This window comes from Protopterus annectens, chromosome 10.part0 (genome assembly GCF_019279795.1).
Source record: "Protopterus annectens isolate FY-2018-M chromosome 10.part0, PAN1.0, whole genome shotgun sequence".
NCBI classification, from domain to species: Eukaryota; Metazoa; Chordata; order Ceratodontiformes; family Protopteridae; genus Protopterus; species Protopterus annectens.
The window spans coordinates 638,591,067-638,609,562 of record NC_056744.1 but is presented as its reverse complement, the minus strand read 5'-3'; the positions used below and the strand labels follow the sequence as shown (position 1 = coordinate 638,609,562).

Here is an 18,496-nt window from a genome sequence, read left to right as displayed (position 1 = left end):
TCTATTCTGCCATTCCTGCAGGAGAACGATTGGATGAGCTGTATCGATCTCCAGGATGCATATATACTATCATATCAAGATGGACAGGTGCTCTCTGAGGTTCCTCCGCTTTCTGCTAGGAGCCTATCCATTATCAGTTCAGAGACCTCCCCTTTGGTCTCACCACAGCCCCCAGGGTGTTTACCAAAGTTATGTCAGTAGTAGTGGCTTATCCGAGACTGCAGGGCATTCAGGTATTTCCTTACCTGGATGATTGGCACCTCGCTGCCCCTTCCAGACATCAACTTTGTCAAACGAGAGATTCCTTTCTACTACTAGCCCAGAGGTTAGACATCACCATCAATCTCAGAAAATCCTCTCTGGTACCAGTTCAGACTTTAGACTTCATTGGGGCTCGGTTAGACACAATTCAGACAAGAGTTTTCCTTACTCCAGACAGGATACGCAGTCTGAAGCTACATGTTCTTCAAGTTCTTCAAACTCACTGTCCGACAGCAGAAGTGGTGCTACACGCGTTGGGGTCCATGGCGGCCACAATCAATCTTTTACCTTTGCCGAGCATCCACATGTGAATCCTTCAGTGGACCCTTTCCGTACAATGGTCTCTGTTAGATCTCCCGTTATCTCACCCAGTTCGAATCTCTCGAGTGTGCAGAGACTCTCTTTGGTGGTGGATTCTTTCCCCGGATCTGGTTCTGGGATGTCCCTTTCCCCCATCATTTCCCAAGGCCACAGTGACTACGGACACCTCCCAGCTGAGGTGGGGGGGCATTGCTCGGGAAGGACTGTTCAAGGCACTTGGTCCCCCTATGAGACCAGTGTGGATATAAACGTCCTGGAGATGAGGGCGGTGCTTCTCGGGTTGCAGGCTCTCCATGCCCATCTTCCCTCAGGAACGATTGATATACAGACAGACAATATGTCAGTGGTCTGGTACATCAATAATCAGGGGGGAACCAGATGTTACCCCCTTTGTCGTGAAGCCATGAGTGTGTGGGAATGGGCAATCTCCACTAGCCATTTTCTGGTGGCAAAGCACATTCCGGGATGGTCCAACATTCTAGCAGACAGGCTCAACAGATCTGTCCTGATGCCTTACGAGTGGTCTGTGAACCTTCAGTAGTGGAACAGATTTTTCACAAGTGGGATCAGCCTTGCTGCAATCTATTCACCTCTCCTTTCAACGCGAAATGCAGCGAGTTCTTTGCTCTGAACTCCCCTCAGGAGGAAGCCCCAGAGATGCTCTGATTTATGCTTGGACTCCCGGTCTTCTGTATGCTTTTCCTCCTCTACACTTGATACCAAAATTTCTTCAGAAAGCTCACAGGCTGGGGAACTTCATGATCCCAATTGCCCAAGTCTGACCTCGCCAACTCTGGTTTCGGTCTCTCTGGTCTCATCTGAGGACTTCACCATGGACGGTGGATCCAGTTCCGGATCTCATTTCTCATCCCTTTGGGGATTCCTCATCCAGACCTGGACAGTGTAAAGCTCACTCCTTGGTTGCTCCATTTCCCATGATTATCAGGATTCCCAGTTTATCTTCTCCCATCATAGGAATTCTGGTGGCAGCCCATAAGTCTTCTACCAGGAAGGTATACTGTAGCAAGTGGAAACGTTTTTTTATATGGGCTTCACAGCGTGCATTGGATATATTTACTGCTCCAGTTTCTGTGGTGGTGGAATTTTTATCAGGGATTTTTCAACAAGGTGCCAGTTTGTCCACAGTCAAATTTCAATTGGCTGCAATTTCTAACTTTCATGTGGGGGAGAATATGGCTTCCTTGGTATCTTCAAAGCTTTGTAAACCTTTCCTTAAAGGTACTTTTCTTTTACGACCCCCAGTGAAGGATTCTACGCCACCGTGGGAACTTGCATTAGTGCTTTAGGCTATAGTGTCGCACCCCCTTTGAATCTGCAGCTTCAGTGGATCTGCAATTTCTGTCCTGGAAGACCGCATTCTTAGTTGCCATCGCTTCTGGCAGGAGAGTGTCGGAACTTCAAGCCCCATCGGTCAAAGTTCCTTGTATGATTTTTTCATAAGGGCAAGTCTTTGCGCAACAACTCATCTTTTCTTCCCAAAGTAGATTCAGAGGCCAACATTAATCAAATGATTAATCTCCCAGTCTTCTTTCTAAATTTTCAAAATAAGGGAGAATATAAATTGCGCTTGGGGATGTACACGGATAACTGCATTTCTATTTACACAGGACAAAAACATTTCGTAAGTGTAACCAGCTCTGTTTCTTACTCCAAGCTCTTTTTAGGGAAACCAATCTCCAAAGTTACTATTGCCCATTGGATTTCCCACTGTATCATTTGGGCATATTCTGTCAGGGGGGCTTCCCCACCAGGCCAGGTGAAAGCACACACTACCAGATCTATGGCCACTTCTGCGGCTTTTTGGTCCAGAGTTTCGTTGGACTAGATCTGTTCTGCAGCCACTTGTTCCTCATCTCATATCTTCATTTCTCATTATACGTTGGACATCATATCCAGGAGCAGGGCATCCTTTGGCACCTCTGTGCTCCGGAATGTCCTTCCATGAGGGTCTCCCAGGTGTTTAGTAGCTGGGGGACTCTGTCCCACAGGTTGAAGATCAAATGAAGACAACTACTTCAGATAAAGAAGTTATGTACTCACCATAAAATTCCATCTGAATAGTTGTTCTTCATTTGTCTTCATCCACCCCCCCCTCCTTCCTCCGGCCTTGTCTGAACTGTTTGTTGGCTATATAAATGTAGAAGGTGGACACCTTCGTGGTGCCCTTGTCCTTTTTGTTTTGGACTTTTTTTCTGGTAGTGACAAAGTCGTGTTGGGTCGGGTGTGAGTGATTGATTGGGCAGCAAATTCGATCTGGAGGGAGGAAGGAGACGGGGGCATTATGGGTAAGGGGAGGAGCTTTGAGCTTGGATCAGATGTTGGATATTCGGCAGATTGGGATCCGTAACGTACATGTTGAAGACAAATGAAGAACAACTACTCAGATGGAATGTTATGGTGAGTACATAACTTTTTTATTATATGGATACGGATACTAAGATACAAGCCATTAAAATGTTTTTAGTCCCTTTATTTTATACACAGGTCAGGCATACTTTTATCAGCTGGAGGAGAAGTTGTGGATAGCAATTAAAAAAAAGAGTTGAATGATTTTATATGGGAAGGGAAGGCAGCAAGGTTCAAGTGGGATAAGCTGATTCTGCCCATAGAACAAGGTGGACTAAGATTACCTAATTTGAGGGGCTGTTTTAGAGCAACACAGATAAGGCTCTTATACATAGCACAAGCAGAAAACTATAATTCAAAGTGGAAAGGAGTGATGCTGACATAGGGAGAAGCTTAAGAAATAAGGAGAGATTGGGATTTTGGATGCAGACTCTTAAGGAGAACAACTGACATCATACAGCGTGTTATATTCATAAAATAGCATGGTGTATTGTAAGAACCAAACCAGCACAAGAATGAAAGAGATTTTGCTGATAGGGTTGACTGTGGTCAGGGATACAGATAATAGGCAAGAGGGGGCTGGAATTTGTTGGAGAAAACTGGCAAAGGAACCAAGGTATTGAGAGTAAATAACTAGAAAGGGAAAGGTAATAGAATGGGAAGATGCCAAGAATTTATTTGGCATTCAGATTAGAGATTGCCTTCCCTATCAAGGATTCATATCAGAGTATAGGCAAAGAGAAAGAAATAGTGGGTTCCTAAATGAAGACCAGCACTGTTAGAGTTTCTAATAGAATCTAGAACAAGAAGCTGCCATTAAAAAAGGAATAATTAGTAAAGCATATATAATATTGCATGATAATTATAAGAATCAGTTGGAGGAGGTTAGAAAGGATTGGGAAGTGAGATTGGATAAGCAATTCACAAAAAGACAGTTGGGGGGGGGTATATGTATATGTCCCAAATATGCAACAAAGTCTAGAAGATTTAGGATCTTTGCCTAGAAGTGTTTACATAGGTATTTTTATACCCCAAGTAGACTCCAAAGAATTTTTCCTGAGGTGGATAGCAAATGTTGGAGATGTGACAGGTAAGAAAGAGGTAGCTGGGAATATATATATTTTTTTAGAGTGTAATGAGCTGGCAGACTTTTGTGATTCCCTGTGGACTGCTCTGTCGGAGATGCTGGGTGATAAGATTGGACTGACTGGGGAGATGATTTTTTTGAGTTATGCTGCAGAATTGGAATTGCTTAGACATAGTAAAGTCTTGCTGAGTCTAATTGTGGTGGCTGCCAAAAAAGCAATTACTAGAAAATGGAAATAAAAATCTAGACCAACTTTACTAGAAGTAGTGAATATAATAATGGAGATAAAACAACTGTAATTGGGATCTTTGGAAAAAGGAAGGAGCAGGAACGAGGTTTGAGGCAGGATTTGAATGAGCCATATAATGCTTAACTGACAATGACTGGATGGTTTATAAGTGATGTATAATGTTTACAACTACAGTTGTTTCAGTGGTGTCTGTGATATAAACTGTTTGCAACTAAAGTGATGTAATTTTGTATGTTTTTCATTTGTATAAATGTAAGATTGCATTTGTCATATGTGTAAATTTAATAAAGATGTTTGGGGGAAAAAGACATGTTTTTTTTTATGGGCCAGCACATCCTTTCTGCCTAAGGTAGCTGATGAGTCTAATATTACCCAGGCTGTTAACCTCCCAGTTTTCTTTTCATATTTCTCAACTAAGGGCGAATACATCCTCCATCTCTTGGATGTGCATAGATAACTTTGCTTCTGTCTCCATCGGACCAAAGATTTCAGGAAGACTGACCAGGTGGTTTGTATCCTTCTCACCTAACAGATTGGGCATGGCAGTTTCTAAAGTTACTCTGGCCAAATGGTTAAATGATTGCATATCTTTTGTCTATAGCAAAAGAGGATTGTTCTTGCCTAAGTCCCCTACAGCTTTATTCCCCAAGGTCTATGGCTGTATCCTCAGCTTTTTTTTGAAGAACATCTATAGATAAGATTTGTGCAGCTGCCACTTGGTCCAGTGCTTACACTTTTATTGCTCATTTACTAACTGAATTTGGTTTCTAGGAGCAGAGCTTCCTTTGACTCCACAGTATTCTGAAATATCCTACTAAGAGGATCACCCAAGGTTCATCTAGCTGGGGACTCTGTCCCATCAGTTGAGGAATGAAAGAAAATGACGGATAAAAACCATAGTGATACGTCTGTGTTGTCTAGTTTCATTCTTCCACAACTTCCTGCCTTCCTAACCTCTACCCATTGCTCCTGGAGAGACCTAAGGGATAATACTTGGGAACCTCTCTTCCTTGTTTGAGCTCCAGTTCTGTCCTTTTCATCTATACTTTTTTTTTTAATTTCCCTAAGGTATTATCCATGATTTACTAGGGACAGCAAACAAGATCTAAGGTATGCTAGGTTGTTGGGGCAATATGGGTAAAGGAAGGAGCTTGAGAGTTGGATCTCAGGATCTGGAAGAAGCGGCCGAGTCAGATCTGAAACCCCATCAGTTGAGGAAGAATGAAAATGGACAACAGATTTATCTTTACGGTAAGTACATAACTTTTGTTTCTTTAAAAACCCAGTCTTATAGTGGCTTTATGAAGAGGCCAGGCAATATCCGCTGGCTTGATAAGGACTGGAGTGTAGACACTACCAGACTGTTACTGTGGGAGCCCGTAAGAATGTTCCTGTTCTGCAAAGTCCTCTTGTTCACCCTCCAGATAGTGTCCTGAGTGATAAACCTGAAAAAGGGATGTTATGTGATCCTATCTCGCCTACATTCTGACTGATGGGTTCGGAGCCGATCCCTCGGCTCCGACTCGGCACGCTTATGCCAAAGAGCGAAGTCTCTTATTGGCTGAGCTTACTATATCCCAGGATGCACCACTACCAGTCCCCCAGATCTCGTTTGCCGCTAACCTGCGAAGACGTGGTCTCGAGCTGGCTGAGCTGAGTAGTATTTTTACTAACTTTTTTCTGTCAGAATTTTGCTGTTCTTGTCATAAAAAGCTGTTTTAACGGCTATTCTTCACTTTTGTGTGTGTTTGGAGTTTGTGAGAAACTTTGTTGTGTGATTGGGCGTTGATATTGATTTTAGGCCTCCTTCATCTAAGGGCCTTCCCGGTCAGTCAACCCCTTAAACCTTAGAGGGTTTCAAAGTACCCTTTAGTTAATTGTTACGGATTCTTTACCTAATCGGCAGCTGTAAACCGATTATTAGGTAGTGTCAGTAAAACAGAAAGTCAAGTGGTTAGTGTTTTTTCTGTCAGGGATTACTGATTTTTTGCTATAATGTCTCAGAATCCTAGGCCTTCGGGCTTTAAAAAATGCACCAAATGTAATTTCAAGATGTCTATCACAGACGATCACTCCCTCTGTGTGTATTGTTTGGGTGCAAAACATTTACAAGAGTCATGCAGTGTGTGTCACGCTTTTTCCTCAAGGGTCCTCCAGGAGAGGAAGAATAAACTTATTCTTAAAGGTTTAATAAAACCTTCCTTTGAAGAAGCTTTGGCATCCTCTCCTTCTCCAGCTAAAGAAAGGGCCGGCTCCGACCAGTCCGTCGGATCCGACCGCCAAAAGACATAGGCAGGCTTCTCCTTGGCTCCAAGGACTTGGAGCCGAGGGCGAACGGTCTGCCTCGATGCCACCAGTCTCGACTCCTCTGGCTTCGGAGCCGATGGCTGGGGCATCGAGGCGGGTCACCTTCGCCGGCTCCACTGGTCTCGGAGCCGACAAAGGTTGCCCGCCAGACACTTCCTCCTCGGCGCCAAGTCCTCCTCGGCACCGATGGAAACTAGTGTGGGTATTCCTTCGGCGCCGATAGTCATCGGGTCGCCTCGGAGCCGGTCCCCTAGCCCTTTGGGGCCGTTGGAGAGGCCATCTCGAACTCGTTCAGTATCCTCTCGGTCATCGAGGATGTCGGATTCGGATATAGCCAGGGTGCTCCAAAGACTGTTCCAGTCCCCAGTCTTTCAAAAATTTGTTTCGGCTCCGACCCAGTTGGCTTCGGAGCCGATAGCCCATGCCCATCCCATTGCTATTCCTCCTCCGACCGCTGCTCCGTCCGGAGCAGGTGCTGTTGGAGCCGGTGGAGATCTTAGGGTCGGCTCCGACCCTTACTCCAACCCGGGCCTTCGGGTCCGAGTTTGGTACACGGACTTCTTCGGCTGGACCCGGGGGTGATGTTTCGGGACCTATGCTATCGGTTCCGAGCCTCCCTCTCGGTGCTTCGGCTGCGGGACTTCCGTCGGCTATCATGGCTCCGGGGACCGGACACTCCCAGGATTCTGGGGGTCCGGCTTTCAGAGCTATGAGGAGTGCCTTGGCCAAGTCTTCGGCCATCTCTCCGGCTTTACCGGCACCTTCCCTGGGCGTGGAGACTGGGTCTTTGGCAGTTCCCCTGTCCGTAGGCAGCGGAGCCCCTGGGCCTGAGGTTACCCCCATTGGGGGTTCCCCTCCTCCTGAGGGTTCTTCGGAGTTGTCTTCAGAGGAACCCCAAGGAAGAGATCGTGCAAGAGGAAGCACGTGGACTCCCGAGTCTATTACATCGGACACTGATCTTGATGATGCGGAGGGGTCCCCGAAGTCGTCCTCGGATGATGTCTCATTTGCAGACATCTTAGAGATCCTCAAACAACGAGGCGGCTGGATATCCAAACCCCCCTCTGCTGACGAGTCAGTGCTCCTCAAGGCCTTTGGGGCTCAGCCCTCCGCCTCCTGGGTGTCTCCGCCTTCGACGAGCTCCTGGATTTAGTTTGTCGGGCGTGGGAACATCCAGATACCGTGGAACCAGTCCCTTCTCGTCCTAATAAATTTTTGTCTGCCCCACCCGAGAAGGAGTTCCTCACTAAAGGCGTGGCTGTAGATGCCATGGTGGTGGCATCTGCTACACAACAGGACGTGGCAGAGGCTCCATCGTCCGTCCATCCTCCTAATAAGGAGTCTAGGAGCATGGACAGGTACGGGAAGCGCACCCTGACTTCAGCGGCCTTTACTTTAAGGTCTCTGAATTATTTGGCACATTTTACCAGGCTTCAGAGGGATCTGGTCAAGGAGCTGTCAGATTCCCTCTCGGGTAACCTACCTGAGCAGCTAGCCCAGTCGGTTAGCTCTCAGTTGGCTATCCTTACGTCAATTTCTAACTCGTCCATGAGGCTCATTTCAGATGCGGCGAAGGCGGGTAGAGCGGCAGGCACAGGCGTGGCTCACGGAGACAAGCCTGGCTCCGCTTGTGTCAGTTCATGGAGGCCTTCAAGTCTTCCTTCGCCGACGCTCCCTTTGATGGGTCCTCTTTGTTTGGACCTAAGGTTAAAGACACCCTTACCCGCTGTGAACAAGAGGGAAAAACTTTATCTGCCGTAGGTGCCCGTTATTCCACTCCCTTTCGGCCTTATCCCAAGGCTAAAGGAGGAGGGAAGATGTGGTTCCGTAAATCACGTAAGTTTTTTCCTCAACAGCAGGAAGATTCCCCTTCCAGAGGCAGAGGACGGGGAAATTTTTCTGGGAGACGCCGTCCCAGAGGCGGCAGAGGGCCCCGCAATTCTGGAGACCGCTAGTCCTTTCGTGGCTCTTCAGCCTCCCACACCTCGTGAGGGATTGCCCGGCTGTGCTGCTCCGGAGCCAGTCGGGTGCCGTTTTGCCAAGCACCTAAAAGCCTGGGAGTCAATCACTCAGGACAGATGGGTGCTTCGGATCATTGCCGGAGGTTACACCATCAGGGAGAAGCAGCTATGGATGCTCTAGCACAACCTTGGCCAACAGGGCTACTTTATGCCTTTCCTCCGATTCCACTTCTCTCCAAAGTCATTCAAAAAGCTTCTCAATTGGGGTCCGCAATGATACTGATTGCCCCATACTGGCCTCGTCAGGTATGGTTTCCTTACCTGAAGAAACATGCGGTGGACGATCCGTGGACTTTCGACCTAATTCCGGATCTGTTAATTCATCAGTCGGGACGACAGCATCAGTCCCTTCACTCCTTGAAGTTGACAGCTTGGCTCCTCCACTTCCGACTTTAGTCAGAAGCCACACATTAGACCCGGAAGTTATTCACATTTTATCTTCGGCCCACAAACCCACCACTAAGAAATTGTACCTCAGTAAGTGGAAGAGGTTTGCTATCTGGGCTCAACTCAGGGGCTTAGACCCTATCACTGCTCCTATCCCAGAGGTTTTGAAATTCTTAACATCCCTGTTTAATCAAGGATCTTCTGTCTCTACTATTAAAGTCCAACTAGCGGCTATCTCTAAATTCCACGAGTCCATGGATCCTCCATTGATGAGCAGCAGACTATGCAAAACTTTCATTAAAGGTGCGGGTCTGTTAAGACCCCAGTTTTTCATCCTGCCTCCGTGGGATCTTGATTTGGTGCTTCGTGCATTAACATCTTCCCTTTCGAACCGGCTGCTACATGTGAGTTAAAATATCTGTCTTGGAAAACGGCCTTCTTAGTTGCAATTACTTCTGCAAGAAGAGTTTCAGAGCTTCAAGCCCTGTCTATCAGACCACCGTACTTGATTTTTCACAAGGATAGAGTATCACTTAGACCTAATCCATCCTTTGTCCCAAAGGTCTGTTCTAATTTCTGTCTCCAACAATCCCTAGAGCTACCAGTTTTCTTTCCAAAATTCTCCAATGAAGCAGAATACACTCTCCATAAATTGGATGTTCACAGGCAATTGCGCTTCTATTTAGACAGGACTCAACAAATTGTAAGTCAGACCAATTGTTTGTGTCCTTCTCAGACAATAAATTGGGCAAAACCATCACAAAAGCTACTATCTCCAAATGGATTAGAGATTGTATAACTCAGGCTTATTCTTCTTCAAATAAGCAACTTACAACATCTGTCAAAGCTCACTCTACCAGAGCTATGGCGACTTCTATAGCTTTTCATTCCAAACTTGCTATCTCGGAGATTTGTGCTGCGGCTACTTGGTCCAATCTGCACACTTTCATTTCCCACTATAAATTGGATGTGGCATCTAAAGGGCGAGCATCATTTGGTTCCACGGTACTCAGGAGTGTTTTCCAGTGAGCCACCCAGGATTCAGGTGCTAGGGACGCTGTCCCATCAGTCAGAATGTAGGCGAGATAGGATCACATAACATCTTTTAGTTATGTACTCACCATAACTTCAGATGTTTGGGATCCATCTCGCCTACATTCCTAATACCCACCCTCCTTCCCCCTGCCTTGGAGATCAGAAGAGATTGAACGGTTTTGAGTTCTACTGTTTTATCTTGTTTCATCTGACGATGTTATATAAGCAGAGCGTGCATGTGTGCATGTATGCGGACAAACTAGATCTGGGGGACTGGTAGTGGTGCATCCTGGGATATAGTAAGCTCAGCCAATAAGAGACTTCGCTCTTTGGCATAAGCGTGCCGAGTCGGAGCCGAGGGATCGGCTCCGAACCCATCAGTCAGAATGTAGGCGAGATGGATCCCAAACATCTGAAGTTATGGTGAGTACATAACTAAAAGTTTGCATGTCCTCTGTTTTGTCAAGGTAGTCAACTGTGTCAATTTGCTGAGCATCCACAGAGAGTTCTCATTCCTGAAAACATTGATGAAAGGACACCTGAAGAACAAGTTGTACTCCCGGAGGACATTTGTCACCTTTTAATAGGTTTCTAGGTAAGTGCTATGCTAGCTGTCCTTGTGGGCCATTTCAAGCCTAGCCAGTTTCCCTTTTGGTGCTCAAATAAATCTATCCCATTTTATGTTAGATTGGTCTTACTCATCGCATGGTCTATAATTATATATTAGCCCTAATTAGAATATCTGGGATCATGCCATAGATAATCTGAGGACGCCCATGTATGGGATAAAATATTTAGGCGCTGCCTCTCCATTAGCAGTACAGAGGACAGCCCTGAGTTAAATTTTCTGTTTCCCATCGTATGTCCAATTTGCGTTTGAATGGAACTGATGAGCTTTGTTTCACATGGATGGAGAGTCTGTTCCATAGCAGTGGTATCCTTTGTGAGATATACCTGTTCCTCCAAACCATTCTTTCAATGTTGCAGAAGATATTTTGATCCATAGGCAGAGTGTTTCTGATACCACATGACTTGATGTGCATTAAATCCATCAATATTGCATCGGAGGATGCCTTGTATGCTAGGCACAATCCACGTTTCGGCAGTCTGTAGGATGCCAATTATAGTGGCAGGGCTTTGACTCCATCCATGTAGGACATATTGTTTAGGCCTTTTAGTCTGGTATCCCTGTGGGTGTTCCAGTTGTTGCATGTCTAGGTAGAGACATGCCAGAGCGGTTATTGTACTCAGTTTGCTTAATAAGGGCTGAATAAAGGGGGACAATGACATCCTTAGATCTAGACAAAATCCCTTTGTTTATAAGCTGTGCAGTATAGAAAGACTTTCTTGGAGCAACGGACACATATTGGTTGAAAGTTGGGTCACTCTTCACATAAATTCCAAAATCCCAAACAACTGCGTCAACTCTTAGGGACTTGTTGTGTCAGTGAGGTAGTTTCTCTGGGTAGATGACTGCACAAAGAATACAATAGTGCATTTTTTTGGCATTTATTTTGTCCATGATTTTGGCACCACTTATTTATTTGGGTCAAGCCTTCCTGCAGGATGGCTAATTCATTTGGGGATTCAGTGCCTTCTATCTTATCTGTAAACTTAGTGAGACAGAAATCTGGTTATTGCTGTTACTTCATAGAAGTAAATGCCATGTAGAAGAGGTCCCAGGGCAGAACCCTGAATTACTCCACTGTGGATTGGTTTCTTTGTGGAAGTAACTTCCCTGTATTGTTTTCCTGTATCCTGTCTTTGAGCCAGTTAATCCAGCAGGTGACATAGTGGTTTATTCCTAGTTTATTTAGCTTTTTTGCTATGTCTGAGTGGGGGATGGTGTCCAAAACTTTGGCCAGGTCAAGGTATGCAGTGTGTACTGTTTTGCCTTCATCCATTGCTTTGGTGACCTTTTCAAAAACGTCTACCTGGTTTAGTAAGCATGACATGCCCTTTGTCAAATCTAAACTGAGGTCCTGGATTTCGAGGCTCACTGTGTCCTTGCTGATTAGTTCCATGGCAAGTCTTTTCATAGCTTTAAACATGAGGCTTGTCAGACTTGCAGGTCTGTAATTACCCGAGTATGTGAAAATTACTTTCTTGTGCAGATGAATGACTAATTCTCCATTCATTAGGTACAAAACTTGAATGGAGTCTGAGGGTTAACCATGTTTCTAGGGGTGTGGCAGAATCGTGCTTCATGCTATTTAAGATGCATCCAGGGATATGGTCAGGACCCATCAATGCAGTATATTTTAGTTTTGATAGCACGTTTAGTATTTGGTCTTGTGTAATGCTTGCAAGTGAGCCAGTTTCAGGTAAATCTTTAGGGACAGATAGAGGGCAGAGAGGGGTAAAGTTGGAGCTAAATTTATCTGTGTCTGTGTTGTTTTTCCAGTCTCATCATGTGCCTGACACAGTGCAGTTGGTGGAGCAGCTTAGATCAGCATGCATTGGCATATCTCCTCATTATTGCACTTTTGACTGTGCAGTATGCATTTTGCTGTGAGATCTTATTTCTTAATGCCACTATTGATGGATTTATGTTATACAGACCACTGGTCATGAAGAAGCTGGATGCCATGGAGAAAAATGTAAAATTCCAGATTCCACAATGCCCCTTTTCAGGGGAGAAGAAGCATTCGTTAATTATGAAACTGTGGCCAGCAACAACAGTGCAGTCTGAGGTTTGGGCGAAGGTGGCAAGACTATGCAACGTTCAAAATGGATGTCTACTCAAAAGTAAAAATGTACAACAAATATCTGGAAACCTTAATCCTACTGGGGATAGCAGACGAATCCTTGAGTCTTTGCTTGTTCCACTCTGGAGGTAGATTGTCCCTCCAATTAACTTCATGGCTGGCTGATATTAAGGGTAAGTGGATTTAGACTATGTTCAGAGGCTGTATGATTCTCTTCTACAACCCTGTCCATGCCAAGCTTTCTTCCACTGCCCAATGTCCCCACCCCCTCCAATCAGAAGGGTGCAACAGGAAGAGAGTTGTTAAACTTTAGCTACAAGAGTCATGCAAGTGAGCTCACCTGACAAGAAAGGATTTGGTTATTTCTCCAGATATTTTTTAGCTCTAAAGAAAACAAAGAACCTCGTGCTGATTTAAGGTCTAAATGGCTTAAAAGATTTCATCTGCAAACAAACTTTCTGGATGGTCATGGCATAGGTGCAACCCTTCCTTGTGTCTTAGGAGGAAACTTGGTTTACTTTTTAGAGCTCCAAAATACCTGTCCCCATATGACTGCCAAGTGAGTTCAGGAAGTCTTTATGCCTTTGGGTAAGAGCCAGCCATTATTGATTTTGGACTTTTCCATTTAATCTCAGTTCAACTTCCATGGTGTTTACTAAATGTATGTCTGTTATTGTAGTGAATCAAAGGCTGTAAGAAGTCATTGTTTCCTTATCTGAATTACAGGCTCCTAGCTGCACCAACTTCAGACACGACTAGTTGCAGTTCAGGAGTTTTTCATGCCTTTTCAAGTCCTTGTGAGTTGTGATATGCACTGCTAGATGGAGTCTTTATGGAGACTAACACTTACTTATATGCACCTAGGAAATACTGTCCTGCAAGCCACATCTTGGTTTTAGACCAGGATTCCTGTTCAGTCTGCAGTGTTTCATTTATTTCAGTATTGGTTATTCATGGCAGCTCATTGCCTCATCTCACCAGGTCTTGTTGTATCAGCAAACTCTGTGGTCTCATGCTTGGTTTTGCATGAGAATACTCTGGTGGACTTTCAAAGTACAGTTGCTGTCATTTATCAGGTCCCAGACCTCAGGGCATAGTAGCTTCATTTTTAATGGTGGCTCTATACTTTATATCTCACTGTGCGGTATTATCAGCTCTGTAGTGACAGTCTTCATGGACCCCTCTGATCTAAGATAGATTGAGGGGGAATTGTCAAGAGTAGGTGGTAGAGACTGCATTATCAGAGACGGAAGTCAGTCTATACAACTGTTTTCTTGAGATGATGGTAGAAGCTTCACTCTGCAAGCATTTCAGAACCCCATACCACAGGTTGTAGTTGCCATCTCAGCTGATAAGATGAAAGAAGTGTTGTACATAGACAATAGAAGGGACAAGTTCACCATGTGTTGAGACATAAGGTATGGAAGTGGGTTGTCAAGCAATTTCTTTCTGATTAGCCTGTCACATTTCAGCATAAACCAGTTGCTTAGTGCTTACAGCTACCACAGTAATAGTCCATCATTATGTCTGTAGTGAAGAAGCTCTTCTGTTGCTGAAAGAAACAAAACCTTAATGCAACCAGTTCTCACCCCTGGCTAATGTAAAATGCAGCAACTTTCTTTCCGTTATCCCTTCTCCAGGGGAATGTGCCAGAGATGCTTTTTTTTCCTGAAATGGTTCCCAGGACTTGTCTACTCTTGCCAGCATTCCTTCTAGTGTTGTTAAAGCCAGATAGTGCAAGTCAGAAGTCAGTCTTATAGCCCTTCTGTGGCTTCAGTATGTCCGGTGGGGCTTGTAGTGGAGCAAGTGCTCTCATCACCACCATCGGTTAGATTAGTCCATAAATGAAAATGAGCACGCAGCATCCTCATGGCTGCCTGGTTGAAGACCTCCATCAGAAAGTGCAATGTTTGATGTTTATCAGAGATGGAGACAAATATCATACCCCCCCCAAAAAAAAAAAAAAAAAAAAAAAAGAACTTCACTCACTTAGGCTAACTACATGGTTACTTAAGTTCGTGGTGTGGTCCAGATCCTGACTCCTGCCCAAAGGTTTAATACTAGTCAAACAAAACAAGTGGACATGCTTTTCTATTTGAACTATGGCTAAAGGGGTCTGTCCCTTTACAACTAATATGTCTGCTATATTAAATTAACTTTCTCAAATTTTTGATTCAGGAAGTTATTCCTCTTAGAGTACTTCTTGCTGATGTATCTAAATTCCACCAAGTTTCCAATAATTCATTTTGAACTTGTTTGCAGGTTTGTAAGGCCTTTATTAGAAGTAGGTTACACATCCGGTCATTCCCTAAAAAATCTGTCACGTCTTGAGATTTCTTTTTCATGTTGGAAAAGTTGACACTAGCTGCTTTTGAGCCTGCTTCTAAAATGGATTTGGTCGCTTTTTTGAGTGACCATTATGTCTGCTAGATGTTTGTGTCTTTCGGCTTTTCCCGGTTAGGGGTTGCCACAGCGGAACTCTGGTCCGCTAATGATTGGCAGTAGATTTTTACATACTGGCTTGCCGGGCCTAACGCACAACCTTCAGCGAAGGAACGCCCATTCACGCATGTCGCCACACAGAAGACGCACTGAGAATCGAACGGGCAACGTCTGTGAGGCGACAACGCTACCGCAGCACCACCACCGCAGTACTATTATGTCTGCTAGATAAATATCCAAATTACAAACATTGTAAAAAGCCTCCTTACCTAGTTTTCTACAAGGATAGTGTGGCACTGATGACTAAGCCTTTCTTTTTACACATGTAGTAACCTCTGAAATGAGTCTAAATCAGTCACTTTACCAGTAGTTTTTGCTCCTGTCCTACAAGAGATGAATACAAATTGCATTACACCACTGTTCATAGCTTAGATTTTATATGGAGAAGACCAAATCAGTAAGAAAATATTCACAATATTTTGTCTTATTTTGTAGTAGAAAACTGAGATCTAGAATTTGTAAACTCGCTTTGTGTACCTGGCTTTCTTATGGCATATTTTACTTTGAAAAGGGATTTTACCTGACTGGTTGACAAGGTTAGAGTCTTTCATCCAGGATAGGGAAGGCTATGTATCTAAGATAACGATATACTGGATGAACTGGTCCATTGTCACCATCATCATACATATCCTCTTAGCCCCCTGCCTTATAGCAGTCATGGTGTAGATTATTGGTGATGGTGGTCTGTTTACTTTGCTTTCAAATGGCACAGCTTAGATCTTGAGAAGTAGCTATGTGGCAGAGCGTTCTTGGTAAAGAGGGCTAAAAGCTTAGGAATGTTTTCAGTGTCATGTTGAGTGGAAGCACATAGTTTCAGTCCTAATGGCTGTGTAGCCTGAACCTGCTCATCCAGGTCTTTCATTATGGTAAGTATGTAATGTGCACATAGTATACTTTTCAGTTCAAGTAAACATGTATCCGTATACAAAAGATTTCAAAAAAATTGACTTTCTATGTAAAATTCAACTACATTTGTCCAGGTCATGTACATTTTTGGAAAGTATGCTTTTTTTGCTCATTTAGTTCTTGCTGGACATGGGCAAACACAAGCATAAGCAAAAAAAAAAAAAAAAGGTGGGGGGGGGGCAGAGTAATGTTCATTGTGTACAACAACAATACTTGGTATGGGGATGGGAGATTACAGTGGGATTGATTCCCTCTTGGCCCTAATATTTGATTTTGAGAGCAAAGCAGCTTATGAAAGTACCATATTCAGTTCTATATTTTATACAGTGGAGGTTTCTTGCATACATATCATCAGTGCACTTGCTGTATAAATTCTTCTGCTTGGTCGTAGATGATGTAGTGGTCTCATTATGTTAACATTTACTGTCTCTATCCAAACAGCTTCTGAAAATATAAGGAGTTATCCGCTCTTTTTTAACCATGTTGGTATTTGTAGTATAAATATCAAAAGATGACATCTTTTTCTGTTTTACTGATGCTATTTGTTGTTTTATTTTAGTTTTTAGCCTTACAAGATCTGGCTTTGCTTGCCCGACATTCACCCTCACGGCGACAAGAAGTGTTTAGTCTCAGTCAGCCAGGTCTGAATCATTTTTTTTCTCTCTCATTTATGGCACATCATTGACTGTGATAGTTAAATGTTTACTTTTTCAAATTTAGCTCTATACAAGGAAATACTGCTTTCTCCATTTTCAAACAGTATATATCTGAGGAATATTCTGTATGATAGTAGCTGTTATGCTCAGGCAGCACTCAAGTCTTCAAGACAGGCTTCTAATAAACAGCTATTTGTAATCTATCAAAACTGTTATATTGTGGGTATGTTTGTCTATAATTCTACACATTTTGTGCACACATGCATGTCTCTGTATGATATATATAGATTTGTACAAACACAAATAAGTATACATGTACTGGCATGCACATTTATTTTTGCCAAATATACGTGTGTGTGTGTGTGTGTGTGTGTGTGTGTGTGTGTGTGTGTGTGTGTGTGTGTGTGTGTGTATATGTATATATATAATGTGTGTGTAGCTATATATAGATATATGTATATTTGTGTGTGTGTGTGTGTGTATATATATATATATATATATATATATATGTATATTTGTGTGTAGATATATATAGATATATGTATATTTGTGTGAGTGTAGATATATATAGATATATGTATATTTGTGTGTGTGTGTGTGTGTATATGTATATATATATATATATATATATCTATATAGACATGTTCATCGTGTTTCACTGTTGCAGTCATTACACTTTTGTTATCCTGCTGGCAGGCTACACTCAGTCGGCCTGAATTCCAAAGTCCTGGTCCGGCGTCGGTTGCTGTCGCCTCTTCCCTGACGTCAGTGTGCCAGGGGTATATAAGATGCAGCCGATGCCGTTTTCTTCAGTCTTTCTTGCCGCGCGGTGCCCGAAGCAAAAGCAGTTCACAAGTGCCGGTCGGCCGACTGCAGAGATTTTCGAAATTGAATTTCAGAACCGAAGTCTTCAATAAAGCTAAGTACCCCATTGGGGAAACTTTTTCTTGCTCCAGACCGATGTCAGTAAAAGTTAACAATTGTATTTCTTGTGGGAAGCAAATCCCTCATAAGGATTTTCACTCTTACTGTATTCCTTGCCTAGGCCCTGACCACGATATTGCTAGTTGTCGGTTTTGTGCTAGATTCAACCAACACACTGTCTGTTCGATTTTGCTTTACATTACTTTGGCCGAAGGTTTAACTACATAATGCCATCGGAACAACCGACGACCGGAATTCATAAAAAACGCAAAGACAAAGAAAAGGATAGGCATCTGTGGTCCAAAAACCGACGATGAAGCCTCTTCTTGGCCAGTCGCCAGTTCTCAGTGAGGCGCTTTCGCAGCCCCTGGCACCCACTACCTCAGAGCCACAGGCCGCCTCAGACTCCCACGTGGAGTCAACTAGGCCTCTGGAAACTCAAAGTATTGGGCCTACGGAAACTATTCCCTCAGACTGGTCCGGAGCTGCTGAGCAGGCATCGGCTTCTGAGGGTGTTTTCAGACCTACACAGCTTACTATCAAGTCCACTTCAGCAGCCAAGGCAAAGTCTAAAACACCATTAAAGACAAAGAAACAAGTACAGCATTCTCCTGGACAGTCATCCATGCCAAAGAAACAGATGCTTAAAATGGCCGAGGACCTAATTACTTTGATCAGGGGTTCCCATCCCCCTCCTGATAAAAGGCCTAGGCAAGACACTGACTATGACTCCTCTGACCAGGTTTCTATTTCCTCTGATTCCT

General features: G+C 43.9%; 1 protein-coding gene across 1 annotated transcript in view; it reads left to right on the top strand.

Moving 5' to 3' along the window:
• NDC1 (NDC1 transmembrane nucleoporin) overlaps positions 1–18,496 on the top strand; it is a 2,145,343-nt gene that overhangs the window by 994,994 nt on the left and 1,131,853 nt on the right. The window contains exon 10 of the mRNA XM_044085460.1: positions 16,712–16,793. Within this exon, the coding sequence (XP_043941395.1) occupies positions 16,712–16,793 (82 nt within the window). The remainder of the gene's footprint in view (positions 1–16,711; positions 16,794–18,496) is intronic.